The 20,491-nt window shown below is 44.1% G+C and overlaps 1 protein-coding gene across 1 annotated transcript in view; it reads right to left on the reverse strand.

Annotated features, from left to right (window-relative positions):
• Positions 1-215: 215 nt before the first annotated feature.
• The window catches only part of LOC109892330 (E3 ubiquitin-protein ligase UHRF2-like), a 51,219-nt gene continuing 30,943 nt past the window's right edge, over positions 216-20,491 (reverse strand). Inside the window, exons 3-16 of the mRNA XM_020484801.2 lie at positions 19,168-19,508; positions 11,250-11,468; positions 10,100-10,209; positions 9,462-9,648; positions 8,823-8,946; positions 6,856-6,963; positions 6,398-6,502; positions 5,115-5,221; positions 4,751-4,913; positions 3,954-4,091; positions 3,383-3,602; positions 2,962-3,113; positions 2,599-2,697; positions 216-2,392 (exon numbers count right to left, since the gene is read on the reverse strand). Coding sequence (XP_020340390.1) covers positions 2,246-2,392; positions 2,599-2,697; positions 2,962-3,113; positions 3,383-3,602; positions 3,954-4,091; positions 4,751-4,913; positions 5,115-5,221; positions 6,398-6,502; positions 6,856-6,963; positions 8,823-8,946; positions 9,462-9,648; positions 10,100-10,209; positions 11,250-11,468; positions 19,168-19,508 — 2,220 coding nt within the window. The 3' untranslated portion in view covers positions 216-2,245. The remainder of the gene's footprint in view (positions 2,393-2,598; positions 2,698-2,961; positions 3,114-3,382; positions 3,603-3,953; positions 4,092-4,750; positions 4,914-5,114; positions 5,222-6,397; positions 6,503-6,855; positions 6,964-8,822; positions 8,947-9,461; positions 9,649-10,099; positions 10,210-11,249; positions 11,469-19,167; positions 19,509-20,491) is intronic.

Genomic DNA, 20,491 nt, shown 5'->3' on the forward strand with positions numbered 1-20,491 from the left:
AGTAGCCCCAGACCAATTCACCTGATTCAACTCATTAAGGGCTTGATGATTAGTTGATCAGTTGAATCAGGTGTGCTTGTCCGAGGCTACAACGTGTGCTGTTGGGTGTACTGGAGGACTGGAGTTGGGAAACACTGATCTACAGCACAAAACAGAACTGGGACCAGGCTAAGTCCACTATCCTCCTCTAATGTGAAGGAAACTGAACAGGCAAGTTGTTGTTTTCTGGAATCAAAATATTTAATTAGGTACATATCAAGTATTATTATACCATGTATAAAATTTCAGATCACAATATGAAGCAATGAAACTCTTCATTCAGGCTGACACAGCAGCAGGTAAAGTTTGCCACAAAAATAACTACAGATTAAAATAGAATAGGCAACTAAAATGGTAGAAAAATGGCATACGTTGTAGTAGTATAGGAAATGATAGACAACACTTTTTTTATTTTCAACATTTTCTTTTTAACAAGTACAATAAAAACAGAGAACATTAATGCTGAAGCGAAGCATCCACTTGACGTCTAGAGAACTGTTAGTACTGTAGTCCACGGTAGGGGTCGGTACGGTACAAGACTGGGGGGCAGGTAGGGTTGCAAACGTTTCTCAAATGTTTTCCAGAAATCCCTGTTGAAGGAGTCCTGGATTTCCTGCTTTTCTCCCCCCTGATTCCGTGAATCTTTCAACCAGGATTTCTGGAAAACCTGGGAATTTTGGAAAGTTACCGGAATCTTGCAACCCTAGAGACAGGGGGGGACGAAGAGAAGCTCAAAGGAGGAGGACACAATTAGCTTGCCAGTCAATGCAGAAGAACATTTCTGTTTTGTATATAAAGCACTTCGAGCAGTAGGTAGGAAGGAAGTAATAAACATCACAGTTTGCTGCTTTAGAGACCATAGCATTATTTAAACCATTTTGCATTTGCATGTCTTTAAAAAAATCCTGAAATATTTGAAAGAAAAAGAACATCACCACAAGAACAGACAGACAAGGAACAGAGGAGAAAAGGAGGAACATCACCACAAGAACAGACAGACAAGGAACAGAGGAGAAAAGGAGGAACATCACCACAAGAACAGACAGACAAGGAACAGAGGAGAAAGGGAGGAACATCTTTAAAGGTCCAACGCAGATTTTTTTAATCTCAATATTCAAATCATTTCTAGGAAACAATTAAGCTAGCCTCGTACAAACCATCCTGGATATCCGTGTAGGGAATCAGAATGTGAACTCGTGAGACAAGGGTGGTTCGTACAAGGCTACAACAAAGTACCTTACTGTGATTGTTTTCAATAAAAACAAATCAAAAATAGCTCCTTATATAGCTTGCTTGAGAAATAGCAATTTCTCAAGCAAGAACTTTGCTAGGACTGTCTGGGAGTGGTTTGAGTGCAGAAGGGAAAACAAAGCATTTGCTGTTATTGGCAGAGAGGTTTGGACCTCTTTCTTATTGGTCTATTAACTAATTTACCACATGGTGATGTCACCATAGAAGGTCAAACTCCATTCCACCAAAACAGGCTGAAATTTCAGGCAGTCTTTTCAAACAGCTCTTACATTAAAAGGCCATTATCATACTTTTCACAATTTCACAGTATTATTACAACCTCAGTGTGGAAATATATATAAAACAAGAAAATCTCGTTTTTGACTGCACTGGGCCTTTAAAAGAATGAACCCATTTGTGTCTAAAGATCAAATCGACCAGTAATAAAGAAATAACCTTTAACATTGTACACTACATTTCCCATCAACCCTCTCTCCTAGGTGGTAATCCCTGACCCCCTCTCATTGGAGGCTAAGTAGCGTTAGCATACTTAGAGACATATTCTCTACATGGCTATGGTTAGTATTAGCATCCTCTCTGGCTGTTCCTCACATGGACAGGTAGATGGCGATGAACTGATGAGTTCTGTGGACTGGGGATGTGGAAAATTAGAGAGGGAGGGAGAGAGGGAAATCATGTGGTGGTGGTGGGGGGGTGTTGGTACCCAGGGATGGGAACCCATTGGGGGTGAAGGGGCATGGTGCTCCAGGCTCTCCTGGGGCTTGGATGACTTCAGGCTGGTGACGTAAATGGGGACAGTCCAAGTCCAACAGGTGGGGTCAGTCCCTGCTGCCTAGGAGATGGAGGGTGTGTGTATACTGTGTACCAATGTATGAATAAGTGTGTATGCCTATGTTTGTTTGTATGCATCATGGGTCTGTGTGTAACTGTTTGGGTAAGTGCAGGTGTCTTGTCCTCATCGGCCCTTGCTATAGCCAGGAAAGAACTGGTCCAGCAGCAGCTGTAGAGTCTTGTTTAGGACCATGACGTAATCCTTCCCCAGGTCGTGGCGACAGGCAGGGCAGGTATACACCTCAGCACGAAACGACCGCTGGAGACAGGTCTGGGGTAGACCAGGAACAGACCGAGAATGCCACAGGTCAGTCAGAAGTCAAAGAACGACAACTCCTTAACTGTACAGTGCCATATGGTCATTTCTAATTCTACACCTGTATGTGTATGAAATCATGAAACCACAATCGGACAATAATCACTACATTTAAAACAGCAGATTCAGTTGAAACCGACACACAGTTTGTGAACACCAACCTTACACACGTTGTGTGCACAGACGGTGGTGATGGGCTGGTAGGCTAGCTCCTGGCAGCAGACACACATAAACGTCTGTTCCACCTTCCTCAGGAAGTTCTAAAGAAACAGAGACAGGAAGTACAGGTACAGACATCACCATGGAAACCGTAGCTTCACATTCATCATAATAGTTGTTCCAGTAATATTAGTCTTAAATCAGAACTGTGTGTCGGTGTAATATTGGTTGTATACAATTAATTAAGGGGACTGAGTTGTGAGCTGCTGTTGTGTTCGTTTAGATGCTGTTTGTGCTGTTGCCATGGCGTCTGCTGTACTGTGCCTTGTTGCGTCATGGCATGTCGCATTGTGACCTTTACGTACCGGCCCCTCCTTGAGGTGTCCCATGGCCTCGTCCCAGTTCTTTCTGTTGGGCTGGTCTTCCTTGATGAGGCTTTGCTGCTGCTCTGTCAGTTGGAACGCCTCCTCCATCTTCTGACGCTTGGCTCGGGGCTCCGTCGATTCCTTACACACCTCTGAGAGACGCATACCAACACACATTGTTTACGGATGCATGGACACATATCGTATGGGTAACATTTTATTTGACACCTTTAAAACACCCCCGAAATGCTTTGGCATATCTAGTTCTATATCTATTGGAAATGTCCCCAGTTTCCCTAGCGGCAATTCCGCCCATGCCTACATAGCAGTGCACCAGATATAAACTGTACACCTAAAGGTAACAAAAACCCATCTCTCTTCGGTCTCTGGCCTATATCCCTAGCGGTGTCTCAACAGGTACCTGTCTCCTGACTGCCGTTACTCTGTGACTGGTCTGTACCCTCCATGGGCTTCTCTTCCTCCTCTTCCTCTTCTTCATCCTCCTCCTTCACCTTCTTCTTCAGAGGTTGTAGCCGCGGCCGGCCCCGTCCAGGGTGCTTCTTGCTCCTGCTGGACCCTGGCCGAGCATTAGCCTCCTTCTTGGTCTTGTTGGCCATGGCCTCCACGTAGCCTGGAGGATACTGTAGAGACAAAGAGAGACAGATGAAAATAAAATGGCGACACTGTAGAGTAGAGGCACAAAGACAGGAAAATGAAAACATCGGCAAGTATTACAATGCATTATAACTAACTCATAATGCACAATGATGTGCAAGAGGATACTGTACTAAACGCACATGAAAACAGTCAGACAGACATAAATATCAACATTAACAAACAAAGGACACAGAACTACACACAATGGAGAGTCTGATCAGTTTTACATTCAATTGAGAAATGAAGACATAAAAGAGACAACAGCAGTCATAACCAAACCCACGTCCTCTCATACGGTTATAATGTCCTAGAAAACAGCACCGTAAACCCCTCACCTGCACAGCCAGGCCCAGTGTCTGGATGCGTGCCAGCCCCTCAGGTGTCCAGGGAGCAGGCTCCAGGTCATCCCTTCGCAGCAAGTACCTCCACACCAGGAAACCACACTTCCCTTTCTCTGGCCAGTACTTCACCACCTGAGACACATTAGAAATAGAATGACTGACCATCCACAGAAGACTACAACGTGAAGGCCCATTCTTGTCATTATAACTGTATGGGTACATATTGCCCCATTGATGTTGATGCTGTTTAACTAACTGGAGTTTCATGGTGAGACAGGAACGGCACTAAAAATGTGATTAGATTTGTTTGTGGTAATCAGGGATTCATCTCAAAAATAACATGTATTTTCTCATCTTGTCTTGTTTGAGAAGCAACATCCCTGAAACTACGTGGGTTGAGATTACCGTTCTGGTCTGGTCTATCTGGGGAAATCAACATGGTGCTCAAAAGACTCCTAATGAGGATCAACCCCTCTGATATCTGCACCCCATTTATTTCCACTCGGTTTGTATTACATCTGTAATGAATGTTTTATTTTTCACAAGGGACTAAGAGAGACTACTTACATACATAAAGGTTCCAAAAGGACATGATATCCAGTCCATGTTCCTGAGAGGGGGATGTTAGTGCCCTAGCTATGATTTGGGAGTCCCATAGGGCGGCGCACAATTGGCCCAGCGTCGTCCGGGTTAGGTTTTGGCCGGGGTAGGCCGTCATTGTAAATAAGAATATGTTCTTAACTGACTTGCCTAGTTAAATAAAGATTGAATGAAAATAAAAGCGAGTGTACCTTGTAGATGCCATCGTATCGGTTGCCCTCCTCCGGAGCGTACTTGCTGATACGTCGGCCCTTGGAGCTCCGCACCACCCTCACCGGCTTCCCCGCACGCCAATTCCTGGATTCCGCCCCATCCTTGTCGTTGATGGGGGCGTCACAGTTCAGCGCCAGGGCCCTGAGAGGTCAAGGGTTAAAGGTCACGTGATGACTAGAACTAGTGGATGTTCCTGAAACCAGTTAAATAATTGATCTGTGTAATAATTGTGTGTTGATGTGGGACGACCCCAAAAAAAAGGTCTGACAGTGAAAAAAGGTATCTATTTGAAACGTCAGGGAGAGAAACAGGCCAGGTGGTACAGTGCTTTCTTTACTGTACCTGTTGTAGTGGGTCAGGGTCTGGTCAAAGGAATGCTCCCCAATGCGCTTGTTCCCTGAAAGGTCGCGACCCCCGCTGCCTGTGTAGGTGAACTCATCTCCCCTGTCCTGAGGGTTAACGTAGAGGTCATAGGGTTAAAAAGAGACACACACACACACACACCTCTTAAAAATACTGTCTCTGCACATACTAGCTAATCTTTGTATTTTTTTGCTGAGTAAGTTGAAATCTCTTATGACAGCTCAAAGCACACAGCTAAATCAACATAGTTACAATTTTAAATCCAGTCAAAATAGCTAAATCCATCCTTGGTAACATTTTTATATATGACTTGGTAGGATATTTGTGTCTAAAATAATTTGCGAGAATTGGCGTTGGAAACACCTTTCATGTGTAAATGTTGATTTAATAACCATCATATTGTTGTAACGCGATGACATGGTGTGTGGTCCTCCCACTGAGACTTGTGAAACCATGTGGTGGATTAGGCTACAGATGAAATAACCTCTGATGAACCTCACAGGGTGGTGAACGTGAACGGTGGTGATCTTGATGCTCCTTTCCAATTAAAGGGTCTTATTCTGATGACATGATGATTGACACTCGACTGTCTTTGACAAAATAAACATATTCTCGCTCTAATAATCTCATGTAGACTAGTTTACCCAAACAGTCTACCCACACTGTACCTGCAGCCTGTTGGCTATAGAGCGGCAAGAGCACATTCGCTATTTAACGAAACCGTTTTTGTGACAAAGTATTGGTGGAGTTGAAAATGTGATGGAAACACATTGAACTTTTTACTTTTATTTGGTCCATGAAAACTTAAGTGGAAAAAGTAAATTTTGTGGGCACTACGTCATTACTCACTGATTTGAGAATATTCCTATGAAAATCTGTCACCAATTGGATGGAAACCTAGCGAATGTGAAAACATTCATCACAGTGCTGTGCATTCTCCAGAGCTATGCTGTACAGTGACCATCCTTTAAGAAAGTCAAACGTGTTAGAGGGAGAGAAGGAGTGGGAGAAAGAGAGACAGCGGTGTGAGAACCAGATAGATGGGTAACACTACCATCCTCCCCCAGTGTTTACCAGGCTAAAAGGGCCAGAGCAAACAGCATGGGACATCAGAGGGTCTGCCAGACAGAGGAGGCAAGAGGAGGGAAAACCGGGTTAAAGAGATCTCCCTCCACCTGTTTTTTCTCCTACACTCCCACGCTCCTAGATTGCTGAGCTCAAACACAACGACAGACACAAAAAAGAAAAAGAAAAACACCCACCACTTCATCTTCGAAGCCCCCAGCCAGCACCAGCGAATAGGAGCCATCGTTACTGCGGCCGTGGATACCTCCCACGTGGGGCCTGTGCACTCCCGCCTCGCTCACCTTGGAACACAGGAAGGGAGAAGATAGTTAGAGGGAGTGAACAGGAGTGGGGGAGAGTCAGGATGGGTGATATGGGGGGGGGGGGGGGGGGGGGGGGGGGGGAGTGAGGGGGAGGAACAATGGTGTGATAGATGTAATACTGGCTATGTAAACAAATCCTTAGTGTCAGAATATTAGATAACTATGAACCTCTAAAGTTAACTGAAAATAACTATATTTTCCAGAATCAACATCTTCATGATTAGAAAATATTACATTTTCTCTGTTCTCTCCGAGTTTCTGAGAAATCACCAAACCTGCATCACCCCAACTGTATGGTCACATGGTACCAAACCTCGTTTCCATTGGCTCACCTGAACGCGGAACTTCCATGTTGTTCCCACGGGAACCCCAGGTACGGGTCCGTAATGGTTGGAGGGGACGATGGTACATTCCTTAGTGCGCCCCACACAGGCCATACCCTGTAACATCAACATGGCATTCAGGGGAAGGACTTAATCATGCATGCTTTAGCTAGCATGTATTCACACGTTGGACCACACACACACATTACATAAACCAAGGACTTCCTAGTACAAGCTTTAGCTACCATATAGCCTAATCAGACCTGAATAGCATTTTCTGTATAACAAGAATCCATTTTCCGGGCTGGAAATGATTATTTTATTAAAGTGTTGGACAATTTGATTCATTCCTCAGTGTTTCTCTCTCATAACATTCCCAAACCATGAGTAACCCCCCCCCCCCCCCAAAACACCTTGTTTAGCACATAAATACATACTAATGTACAGAATAGTCTGTTTTCAATTAGCATTCTATGTGTTCCAAATGGCACTAAATTCCCTATATAGTACACTGCTTTTGACCAGAACCTCATGGGCCCTGATCAAAAGTAGTGCACTACATAGGGAATAGGGTCCCGTTTGGTACACATCCATGGTGTATTTCTGGGAAACAATGGGGTTAGCTATTTTCCCCTACTTTGGTTCCAGGAAAAGAACTTCACTCTGCTGAGTCATTTTAAATAGCATTGTTACCATCGCCTCACAGTGTGAGAGGGAAACAGCAAACACTGTGGCTTAGTCAGAGTAACTTACCGAGGTCCTGTCTGTGTTACCTGGGCCTGGGTTGCGTTCAGTAGAACACATTGTAGCAAAACATTTTAAATGGCATAGTTACCGTCGCCTCACAGTGTGAGAGGGAGTTAGCCAACACAGAATAACACATCTTAGTGAGAGCAGAGGAACTTACTGTGGGCCTGGGTCATGTTCAGTAGGCACCAAACAGAAGACTACTGAGTAAAATGGGAAGGCACAACCTGGACTTGTCCAATAAGAAATAATACTCATTTTAGTTTGACATTGCAAAGTACAGTTTTGTTCAGTAGGGCACACTGACAAAACATTTTGCAACAGAAAACAAGTAGTTCTTAATTAAAGTCCAGGTAGTCCATCCCTGTCTCAGCCCGTTCTCTTCGGGTTCGGTGAATAATGAACATACCCAAGCTTGACCACTGCTACCTGTTGCCAACTGACACGTTCAGGAGCACTCAGTAACTCCGCTACCAAGCCTTGAACAAGAGATCTACTTTGTTCTGCTAACACTGACTCAACAGGCCAATGGCTTCTGTTAGCGGAACAAAGTGCTAGACAATGACAGTCCTGTTTGCCACCCCGTGTGTGTGTGTGTGTGTCTCACTCATTCTGTCTGCTGCCAAAAGAACTAAGGAGGTCCTCCTTCTGAGTGAGGCATTAAAATATGAGCTCCAGTCCAGGCCAAGATATCGCCTCTTTCTTCCGTTGAAATATGCAATGAGTCAAACAAATTAAGTTACCCCACATAGTTTAGCTAGAGTCCTTGACAGCCAGAGAACAAATTTGAAGAATCGTTTCAAATTCCAAATTATCTCCCCAGTTCCCCCTTTAGAATTTTGATAACCACAAATACTGATTCTGCCAATGCCCATGACCTGATCTGACCCAGGGTTGGGATCAATTCCATTTAAAGTCTGATGAAACTGAGAATTAATAACTTTACTTACTGACTGAATTAAAAAAATGGAATTGGCCCCAACCCCCTGGTGTGACCCGTGTCATTAGGAAATATTAGGCTATATCCCAAATGGCAACCTATTCCCTACATAGTGCACTACTTTGTTTTAAAGTAGTGCACTGTATGTAGGGAATAGGGTGCCATTTGGGATGTAACCTTAGTCCACCTTGTGCCCAGGGGTTAGTGTCAAGGGCCCTGTCTGTCTCACCTTGCCCCAGTCCCTCTCTGTATGGGCCCAGGGGTTAGTGTAATAGACCATGTGTCTCACCTTGCCCCAGTCCCTCTGGCTCTCTGTATGGGCCGAGGGCATCTTGGCTTTCTTCTTACTGGCCTTCAGCTTCTCCCCGGCCTTAACCACCTCACTGGTGTCGTTCTTACAGGTGGGACAGTACCTGCCAATCACAACACAAGAACCATAACTCCCTTACTGATCTACTGCCTCTCAGAGCATGATCAATACAGGAAGTCAATGTAGATGGACAGGAGAGAAACTACTACTGGTAGTATACTGTTTGTGTCAGTGTCTCTGGTATAGACAGTGTGTTACTAAGACATCTATGAGAGAGAAATCTGGTACCTACAATAAAATCTATACTGGCACCCAAAGGAAAATATAGAATGTGGAACTTATTCATATGGCTAAAGGCATAGCTATATCTCAGTCAGCACTAACATGTAAACATGACTATTACACTCACAATGCATGTTCAATCATTATAGTCAATTGACATTGTGCATCATACTTGCTCCACCAGCCATCAGTGCACAGGTCTACAGGTCTTGTCTACATCCCAAAGGGCACCCTATTCCCTATATAGCGCACTACTTTTGACCAGGGCCCATTGGGTCATCCTGTGTTGAGTATAGCACCCCCCAGGTGGTCTGGGAGGACCAGGTCAGAGCTCACCAGTCCTCGTCGTCAGGTATGGTGGCTAGCGGTGGGTTGAGACAGTATATATGGAAGGCCATGTTACACTCATCACACAGCAGCTGCATATGGGCATCCTGCTTCCCTCCACACACGCAGCACGAGCAGAACCTGCACTCCGACTCGGGGTCCGTCTTGCAGTGCTTACACTCCGGCCCGCTCTTGCCTGGATCCATCCCGGCGCACAAACATACACACACAGACGCACATGTAAACACATACACCGGTGTGCACACACTCACAGACACACAGATACATATGCAAAGAATTGGCACACACACCGGCGAACAAAACCTTACGACAAAAACAAATACCCATAAGCCCACACACACCACAAACACACATGCATGTATTGATGCCAATAACCCATGTAATCTTGCCATTTAAATTGAATATGCAGAATGCTATATAAGAAGTATTTGAAATGTATCAATTTCAGGCTAATTGATGAAAACAATTTCAAGTTACTTCTTTGCAGTACCCCCTTGACCTCAGCGCTTCTAGAACAGCTGGCATACTAGGTAGACCTATCTCAGCCCTGATTGGCTGTGGTATGCCCCATCTCAGCCCTGATTGGCTGTAGACTGTAGTATTGTTATGAGTGTGCTGAGGCCTACGTTTGAACTGTCCATCTACAGCAGACAGCGAGTGTGCTCCAGTCTTCTCAATCTGATAGATCTCATCCAGAAACAACAGTTTACAGTCTGGGATGACGTCCCCTGGCCCTCTGGGAAGAGAGGAGGGGAGAGAGAATGTGTTAATCAGTCCATCAGAGCTCCACAGGGAATGTTCTCTACACCCACTCAGCCAGGCTATTAGGATGTTTTGAGGTTAACAAACAGAAATAGAGAAAGTCCTCTTAACTTATGTAAGCAGAAATATCTAAGTTACATAACTGGGATAATCATCTGACCTAGAAGAGAGAAACAGACTTTCCCAACGGAAACTGTCCCATGACAGGTCTCTGTTACCCCAGCATGTCCTCTCTTACCCCAGCATGTCCTCTCTTACCCCTCCCAGCATGTCCTCTCTTACCCCTCCCAGCATGTCCTCTCTTACCCCTCCCAGCATGTCCTCTCTTACCCCTCCCAGCATGTCCTCTCTTACCCCAGCATGTCCTCTCTTACCCCAGCATGTCCTCTCTTACCCCAGCATGTCCTCTCTTACCCCAGCATGTCCTCTCTTACCCCAGCATGTCCTCTCTTAACCCAGCATGTCCTCTCTTAACCCAGCATGTCCTCTCTTACCCCAGCATGTCCTCTCTTAACCCAGCATGCCCTCTCTTAACCCAGCATGCCCTCTCTTACCCCAGCATGTCCTCTCTTACCCCAGCATGTCCTCTCTTACCCCAGCATGCCCTCTCTTACCCCAGCATGTCCTCTCTTACCCCAGCATGTCCTCTCTTAACCCAGCATGTCCTCTCTTGCCCCAGCATGTCCTCTCTTGCCCCAGCATGTCCTCTCTTACCCCAGCATGTCCTCTCTTACCCCAGCATGTCCTCTCTTACCCCAGCATGTCCTCTCTTGCCCCAGCATGTCCTCTCTTGCCCCAGCATGTCCTCTCTTACCCCAGCATGTCCTCTCTTACCCCAGCATGTCCTCTCTTACCCCAGCATGTCCTCTCTTACCCCAGCATGTCCTCTCTTACCCCAGCATGTCCTCTCTTACCCCAGCATGTCCTCTCTTACCCCAGCATGTCCTCTCTTACCCCAGCATGTCCTCTCTTACCCCAGCATGTCCTCTCTTACCCCAGCATGTCCTCTCTTACCCCAGCAGGATTCTGATGCGGACCTCCTTGTTGGTCCTGGAGATCTCATTGAGTGCTGTAATCTCAGCATCGAACCAGAAGCCCCTCTCCTCGGGGATCTCTATGTTGTAGTTCACCATGACAACCAGGCCTACCGTGAGCTGGTCCCACCGGAGCAGGGTCCGAGCCCGTGGCCGCACGTTACTGCCACACATCTCCACCACGCCGTTCTCAGGGTAACTAGGGAGCGCAAAGAATATTATCTATCATCCTCCTCCTCAACAACATAACATCTTCCCCAAAATGCATTCATTGTGTAAAGCATCTACAGGGAGTGTAAATCTCCTAAATGAATTACTCTCAGAGGGAATTGACAGAACTGCTTGGCTAATTCAATGCATGCAAAATGCTCATAAGATGTCAACACACCTGAGTACATTTTCTATTCATTTTACATTTTTTGGGGCAAAGTATACTCACTTGAAATGTTCGTAACATATATGCAATATCTGACATTTTAAGTGATACAAATCACACATTCGCATAATTGTTTGTATAGCAAAATCACAACAAAAAATCTTCAGATACATGTTATTTGTGCAGTAGTGCTATTTTTTTTTAGGCGAAGGAGCACATTTATTTTATATAATGACGTCATTTTTCAATCCACATTTGTAGCCCATTGAATATCATTATAGAATATGCATATAATGCATCCTCCAATTGCAACGTCTGCCTATGCCCACACAAAAACCAAATTAGGGGCATAACTCATTTCAAAATAGACCATCATCACTGTCGAATGTGCTTCATTGTGTCCATCGTCAGAACAAACACCAATCAATTGGGATCGCTGGACAGCTGTAATGAAAGCTTATATCCTGCCTGTCGGCATGCGCTGTTTAGTTTTAGGCGTAGGATTTGTTGTTGACTATTCAGCTTCAGATAAGAAATGACTGAGGTGTATTTGGTGTAACATATATGCTTTTACTATGCTATTATATTACATGATGTCAAATACTTCATGATTAATCATTATGTGATCTTGCGAGACATTCATTCAGCTTTGATTTAAATTGACTCAATGAGCACCATTGATTTAAATTGACTCAATGAGCACCATTGATTTAAATTGACACAATGAGCACCATTGATTTAAATTGACTCAATGAGCACCATTGATTTAAATTGACTCAATGAGCACCATTGATTTAAATTGACTCAATGAGCACCATTGATTTAAATTGACACAATGAGCACCATTGATTTAAATTGACTCAATGAGCACCATTGATTTAAATTGACTCAATGAGCACCATTGATTTAAATTGACACAATGAGCACCATTGATTTAAATTGACACAATGAGCACCATTGATTTAAATTGACTCAATGAGCACCATTGATTTAAATTGACTCAATGAGCACCATTGATTTAAATTGACTCAATGAGCACCATTGATTTAAATTGACTCAATGAGCACCATTGATTTAAATTGACTCAATGAGCACCATTGATTTAAATTGACTCAATGAGCACCATTGATTTAAATTGACTCAATGAGCACCATTGATTTAAATTGACTCAATGAGCACCATTGATTTAAATTGACTCAATGAGCACCATTGTGAGAAGTGATAATCTTCTATTTATAATAATACGATGAGTAAGAATATTAGGCAACAGATCTTGATTAGTGTTATTTTAAGCGATTTGAGCGCCCTTCAAAATTGTGGCACTGAAAGGACCTCACCGTTACCAAGTGGTCAACATACCGTTCTGGGTTCCACTGCGCAAGAGGTGTCCGTGGAGTTTTATGAACATCAAGGCAGACACACGGTGAATTTGGATCCTAGATCTCGTTAGTGTGATGACAAGGTTCATGTGGTGGACCACTTTCTCTGTATACATTACTGTAAGTACGTGGTACATGAGCTCCAAGTCAACCTCAGGAGTTCTGTCTGTGGCAGTTCTTGTTATGTCGCATTTGGCCCGTTCAAAGTGGTCAAGCCTCCGACCGACGGGCCTCTGCACAAGCCTACAGTTTATTCCTAATTTGCACCACCACTAGAGAGAGAGGGAAGACAGGTTGGTAAACGGTGGTTTCTTCCCTGTATTTTACCTTTATTTAACTAGGCAAGTCAGTTAAGAACAAATTCTTATTTTCAATGACGGCCTAGAAACAGTGGGTTAACTGCCTGTTCAGGGGCAGAACGGCAGATTTGTACCTTGTCAGCTCGGGGATTTGACCTTGCAACCTTTCGGTTACTAGTCCAACACTCTAACCACTAGGCCACCCTGCCACCCTGCATGCTGCTATAGCCTACATATTCATTTAGTTTGTCATTCGATGGATGACATTAGCGGTAATTAAATATCATTTCAAATGTATCAGACTTCAATTTTCCAGAATTCTCCAGAAATATTTTTACCAGTTCAGTGTATTCTCAAATTGAAAAAAAAGAAGGTGAGGGAGCATCGTTCACCACGGTCTCCTTGGGTAGTCACTAATCTTTTTCATGCAAGGAAAACTGGGTCCAGGTTCACCTCTTTGGATAAATTGATATTTCACACATGCAGGCACTCAGATAGCAAATATAATATGCACTGTGAACTGGGACAAATTCAACGGGCTTAGAGATGTAGAAAGAGTTTGTCAAGTATGTATCACCATAAGAAAAGAGTAAATGATGCAAGTGTAGGCTATACTGTATATGTATGTATGTATGTATGTATGTATGTATGTATGTATGTATGTATGTATGTATGTATGTATGTATGTATGTATGTATGTTTCAAATACATCCCCCAGGTTATCAGAGTTTTACATCAAAAGAATGTCTAATGTATAAAACATAGGATCTCTGTGGCGGAGATCAGGAGAGAAGAGACAACAAGGGGATCTACCGTTTCAAAGGGACGGTGTGAAAGCTGGAGACTAGCTCACCTACGTCTGCTTAACACAATGCTTTTCACACACACACACACACACACACACACACACACACACACACACACACACTGCAGTGTCACAAATCACAGAGCTTTCCTCTGACCTTCTCATGCATCTGTCTGACCATCTCATTTGAGTTAGTAACACACTGACTAGACAGATGCATCTTAAATCTTTAACACTCTGCTGAAATACAATTACAGTGGTTTCTGTAGGATTTTGTGCTAATCTTCTCAGCCCATCCTCCATCATATAAATGTGACAGTGGTGGGGTGATGGAATCCCGACCACAGGAAGACTGTTATTTAGACATTCATTTGACCATTGAATGGATGCTACAACACACATTAGCATGGGGAGGAGGCTTAGCTGCCACTGGCTGTACTATGAAACCTAGATAGAAGTGGACCTGCATTAGGGCTCTGGTCTATAGTGCACGATAAAGGGAATAGGGTACCATAGGGCTCTGGTCTAAAGTAGTGCACTATAAAGGGAATAGGCTACCATAGGGCTCTGGCCTAAAGTAGTGCACTATAAAGGGAATAGGGTACCATAGGGCTCTGGTCTAAAGTAGTGCACGATAAAGGGAATAGGGTACCATAGGGCTCTGGTCTAAAGTAGTGCACTATAAAGGGAATAGGCTACCATAGGGCTCTGGTCTAAAGTAGTGCACTATAAAGGGAATAGGGTACCATAGGGCTCTGGCCTAAAGTAGTGCACTATAAAGGGAATAGGGTACCATAGGGCTCTGGCCTAAAGTAGTGCACTATAAAGGGAATAGGGTACCATAGGGCTCTGGTCTAAAGTAGTGCACTATAAAGGGAATATGGTGCCATAGGGCTCTTGGCCTAAAGTAGTGCACTATAAAGGGAATAGGGTACCATAGGGCTCTGGTCTAAAGTAGTGCACTATAAAGGGAATAGGGTACCATAGGGCTCTGGCCTAAAGTAGTGCACTATAAAGGGAATAGGGTACCATAGGGCTCTGGTCTAAAGTAGTGCACTATAAAGGGAATAGGCTACCATAGGGCTCTGGTCTAAAGTAGTGCACTATAAAGGGAATAGGGTACCATAGGGCTCTGGCCTAAAGTAGTGCACTATAAAGGGAATAGGGTACCATAGGGCTCTGGTCTAAAGTAGTGCACTATAAAGGGAATATGGTGCCATAGGGCTCTGGCCTAAAGTAGTGCACTATAAAGGGAATAGGGTACCATAGGGCTCTGGTCTAAAGTAGTGCACTATAAAGGGAATAGGGTGCCATAGGGCTCTGGTCTAAAGTAGTGCACCATAAAGGGAATAGGGTACCATAGGGCTCTGGTCTAAAGTAGTGCAGTATATAGGGAACAGGGTGCCGTTTCAGACACAACCTCCTCAGTCTGATCGTCCCTCACATTCTCTCTCCCTGCATGTGCTCCCTGCACAATCATGTTCATGTCCTGAATATCAATCCGTGGTACCCCACACACACACACCCTCTATAGCCCCCGGGCCGACGCCTTACACAGAGGGAGAGCGAAAGACCAGCATATGGTTCACAGCAACACCCTCTACATGTGTGTGTATGTTCATGTGTGTGTATGTTCATGTGTGCGTGTCTGTGTGTGAGAGAGAGGGAGTGCATAGGGCCCTCACTACTTAACACATGTATGCTAATGTGTCCTGTTAATGCAAGTCATTTATGCATTCTACTAGAATGCATTTTACAATTCAGTCCATCAACATGACTAGTGTATAGGTGAGTAGACACTAGGGAAGAATGCTTGGGCACAGTAACAGCTTCAAGTCATCAGTGTGCTGGGACACTGTGTGAGGGTAGCAGGCTAGAGGCACAGATTTCCTTTTTTGGGTGGCGGGGATTACAGAGGCTCCGTAGGGGGAGAACAGAAGTCAATGTGCTGGGACACTGGGAGAGTAACAGGAGGCTCCGTAGGGGGAGAACAGAAGTCAATGTGCTGGGACACTGGGAGAGTTACAGGAGGCTCCGTAGGGAGAGAACAGAAGTCAATGTGCTGGGACACTGGGAGAGTAACAGGAGGCTCCGTAGGGGGAGAACAGAAGTCAATGTGCTGGGACACTGGGAGAGTAACAGGAGGCTCCGTAGGGGGAGAACAGAAGTCAATGTGCTGGGACACTGGGAGAGTAACAGGAGGCTCCGTAGGGGGAGAACAGAAGTCAATGTGCTGGGACACTGGGAGAGTAACAGGAGGCTCCGTAGGGGGAGAACAGAACAGAAGTCAAGTGTTCAGCACACGGTGGTCCACCCCCAACATGGGCCACACAGACCCTCATACTGTACATGGGACCTAGGAGGAGCTGGAAGCAGGGATTCTAGAATGTAATTTAGAATTTGGGTTTTAGATTGTTGACTGGAGAGACTGTGATCAACATTATAAGTAGACAACCAGACAGATCTCATGTACAGCATGTAGAGGAGAGATGTGAAAACCAATATCGTTTTGCTGGGTCCCATGGCTGTCAGATAAGCTGCATGGTTTGATAGGGTCTCTGGGTTCAGATGAGGAGCCACACACACACACACACAGCTGTTCTTAGTTGAGCGTAATTACTCCATGGTAGCATCACGGGTGAAATGATCACATTCTGTTAACCTCTCTGTTAATTTGTAATTGAGGATTTAAATGGAAACGGTGAAAAAAAAATTCAAGATCTGTTTAATCACATTTAATCTGAAAACAAGAGGGAGGATAAGTGAAGTGAAGTGCATTGAGAGGACAGTGGGGGAGTAATTTACTAGCAGGAAGGCAGTCCTGGTTGGATCTATTCACGCAATACAAGGTTGCCAAGTCTGTTGTAACAGCGGCATTATTTTATAATTCAATGGACCTGCAGGCATTTGGTCTCAGTCTGCCTTTAGCAATAGTGAAATAGACTGAATGAAAATACACTGAATTAGATCTGTTACATCTATGTACCAGGTTTAATCCATGCAGCTAAATTAGAAAGGGGGGGGTGGGGGTGTTAGCTGCCACAATACCGAAATTGCATGGTCTCTGCAGTAATATATTCCTTCTGATCTATTTTATATAACCATATAATCTGATAATTGTATTATTTATGCTATCCAGGTTTCTGGTTGGATGGATGTACATGCATTGGTTGGGCCAAATACTAGACAGACCATAAGCCAGATCTGAGATGCTTGTATAGAAAAACAGGCAACAACAAAAATGCAGAGGATTCTTTATCTTGGAGGCAACAGTTTTGTTGGAAATTAGTTCGAGATTTCAATGTGAAACAGGCTGTTTTTCTGCATCAAATTATACAGCAAGAACCTTGGAAAGCCTTGCCTAACCACAACGCACACAAAGGAGATGAGAAAAACCCTCCGCTCTAACAAACAGTAAAAACCTGGGAAGGTAGATTGTGCCGTTTACCAATCAGAGCCAGAGAGAGAAGCTGCTTGGCTTGGGGTCATTTGAAATATGCGTTGATGTTATTTGCAATCGTCATACTCAGTGCTTGGCTTGGACTGAAAATAGACGTCGGTACTCATTTTGGGTGTCAGTACTGTGTATATTTTGGTTCAGGATCTGGACAATACTTTTGAACTAATATTCCATAAGAGGAACAGGAGCTCAAGCAGTAGAAAATGTGAGGTGCCAGTAGTCAGCGTCGGTGAGCTCCTGCCCAAGTCAAACACTGATCATATTTCAATATGGCTGAAGAGATTGATAGCTACTCTACAACAGCAGTGGTGTATGTGGTTCACACAGCAACGAGCCTCCTGTACCTCTCCATGTGACATGCTAGATGTGCCACTCAATTTTAGGCAGCAATTAGAATGTGGAGATGAGGCGGTTAGAGTAACGCTCCCGAGAACTCCGTGGTTACCATGGAAACGGCTCCTTCTGAATGGATTCACCAGAAAAAGATGACTCCAAATTCTATTTAGCAGCTTCCCCCTACACCACCCGATTCTACATTCCCTTATAAGCTGCAGGCAGGGAGGGATAAATCAGGGGCTGTGGTTTTGAACAAGCTGCTCCAACCTGACCCCATTTCCTGTTCCCTCTGAACCCAAGGGTTGTGGGTTCACATCCCAAACATCCCTACAGGGGAACATTCACCATCCAGCAGGGCAATTTCTGCTTAAATTGCGTGAGTTAAATAAATAAAAAATTTGCATTAATATGTTGCAGATGTTCCCTACTTTGATTGCATGTAAAACGGAACACATTGTCACAGTTTTTGTTCAAAACACCAACTACTGACAATGTTGTTTTTAGAGAAGTTGGAAGTTGTGTAAATATAGTAAAAATGCAATTCAACATCTCAGATTTCCAAACTGACAGGATGTATCCAGAATTGAACTATATATTGTCTATTTCATCTGGCTATTACTCTCCGCCTAGCAATTGTGTGTAAATGAAAGTTATGCGTCAGTCCTAAAAACATACATTCTCACTCCAGGATCAACGCTGCAGACAAATTGTTTTTATTCCTTTCTCTAAAGGATCTCTGAGACAGGAAATGGTTTCCTGTTGCACATCGATTTCCATTTGACTGACTCACCAAGGCTATCAGAGAAATAGGATTCTCTTCAATTAGTGCCTGAGCTTTTGTTTCCTGGGTTAAAGGTCAAATGAGAGGGTGGGGCTATTGTAAATCAACTGCAATGGTGTAGCACATCAAGAAGTATCATTGTAGATATACAAGGATTTATATGGCATGTAATCTCTCCTCCTCTGAATCTAATGGTGCAGCACTACATACTGTAAGTGTATATCGTGTTATACAGCCGTTATTTATGGCTTAGATCATTCATTCATTCATATATAGCATGCAATCACACCTCCTCCTGAACTCCCAAGCACCCCAGTCTTACCTGGTAGGATCCATCACCACTCACAGTTGGTTAATCCCACCAAACTGAATTAAACTTTTCTAAAACCATGAGCAAACCAAAAAGGAAACTATGAATCTGCGATAGCAAGCCTAGTAGGTCAGAAAGCACAGACAACTTACTCATCATATCTGATGTGGTACGTCACATCCTCCTTCTCTTTGTCTGTGGCAGTATAGTCTGTTTGAGAGGTGGAGGGCCCAGCCCCTGGCCCAATACTGTCAGAGTTCAACACAGAAGTAGAATTATTCCCATTATTATTATTGTCTGAGGAGGAGAGGTGGCTTTGGCCCGGCTCTGTCTCAAGCTTGCCGTTCGTCCTTTTGCTAGGCCTGCCAACCTTCCCTGCTGTAGGAGCTTTACTGGTGCTGTTCTGTCCCTTTGGGCTGAGTGACACGTTGTCGATGCAGGCTTCAAACCAGGCACCGATGCTTATGTCCCTGCAGTCCACCAACTCGTTTATCTGAAAGGAGAAAAATAAACAGAAAATTGAGTTTACCTTTCAACTATGAATAAAATGCACACGTACAATTAAAATGTATGGATGTGCAGAGTGCAGCTGGCTTGGAGTACTGATGAAAGCAATAACAGGTTTGTGGGTAAACAAAGCAACAGACTCACGGGACATTTCAAGGATAGTGATGAAATGTTAAAAGAAAAGGTATTCCTATAAGTCAAAGCCTTTTTACTTTTGTTGACATCATGAACAAACAAAGTGGTGGAAAATAATCCTCAGTTACTTGGGCAATGGAAAGTTTTGACGAAAGAAAAAGTTCATGATTAGCGACAAAATGAGAGACACTGTCTCCAGTGTGTTAGCTAAACACCATTGACTATGCTATAAATGTGCCGCCCTTGCCTCAGTATACGGGACATGAGCAGCTCACGTGCATAACAGAGCTAGGAGACAGGGAGGGGCAAGGCCAACAACATGCTGTCTGGGACCTCTGAGCATATCTACAATGTGTATCGTGGCTACAGTGGATGGAGGTTCTCTGTCCCCCCTTTGCTGCTCAACAAACACTCACTGAAGAACTCACGGATGAAGATTCCAGAACTGATGAACATTCCAGAACAGTGACATCACCCTGAGCGGCTAACTCTATTAGCTAACAACGTTACGCATCATAAAAACAAACCGAGGACGCACCAAGAGACCATCAATCCAGATCTCAGCCTTGTACAGATGCAGAACATAAAGTATCAGACATCGTTGTAAAGTCCTTGAATTAAAGAGCTGAGTTAGGGGTTAGGGGGTAGGGTTAGGGTTAGGCTGGGAGGGACAGTGGGGTTTTTGGGGGTCAAGTCCATTTCAATTCAGGAAGTAAATCAAATTCCTGAATTTAAATGGAATCGACTCCAACGCTAGTCTCCAAAACCCACCAGCCTGTTTATAAAGGACAAAGCTTGTACCTTTCCATATTAATTCACATCTACATGAGAATC

This window comes from Oncorhynchus kisutch, linkage group LG6 (genome assembly GCF_002021735.2).
Source record: "Oncorhynchus kisutch isolate 150728-3 linkage group LG6, Okis_V2, whole genome shotgun sequence".
NCBI lineage: Eukaryota > Metazoa > Chordata > Actinopteri > Salmoniformes > Salmonidae > Oncorhynchus > Oncorhynchus kisutch.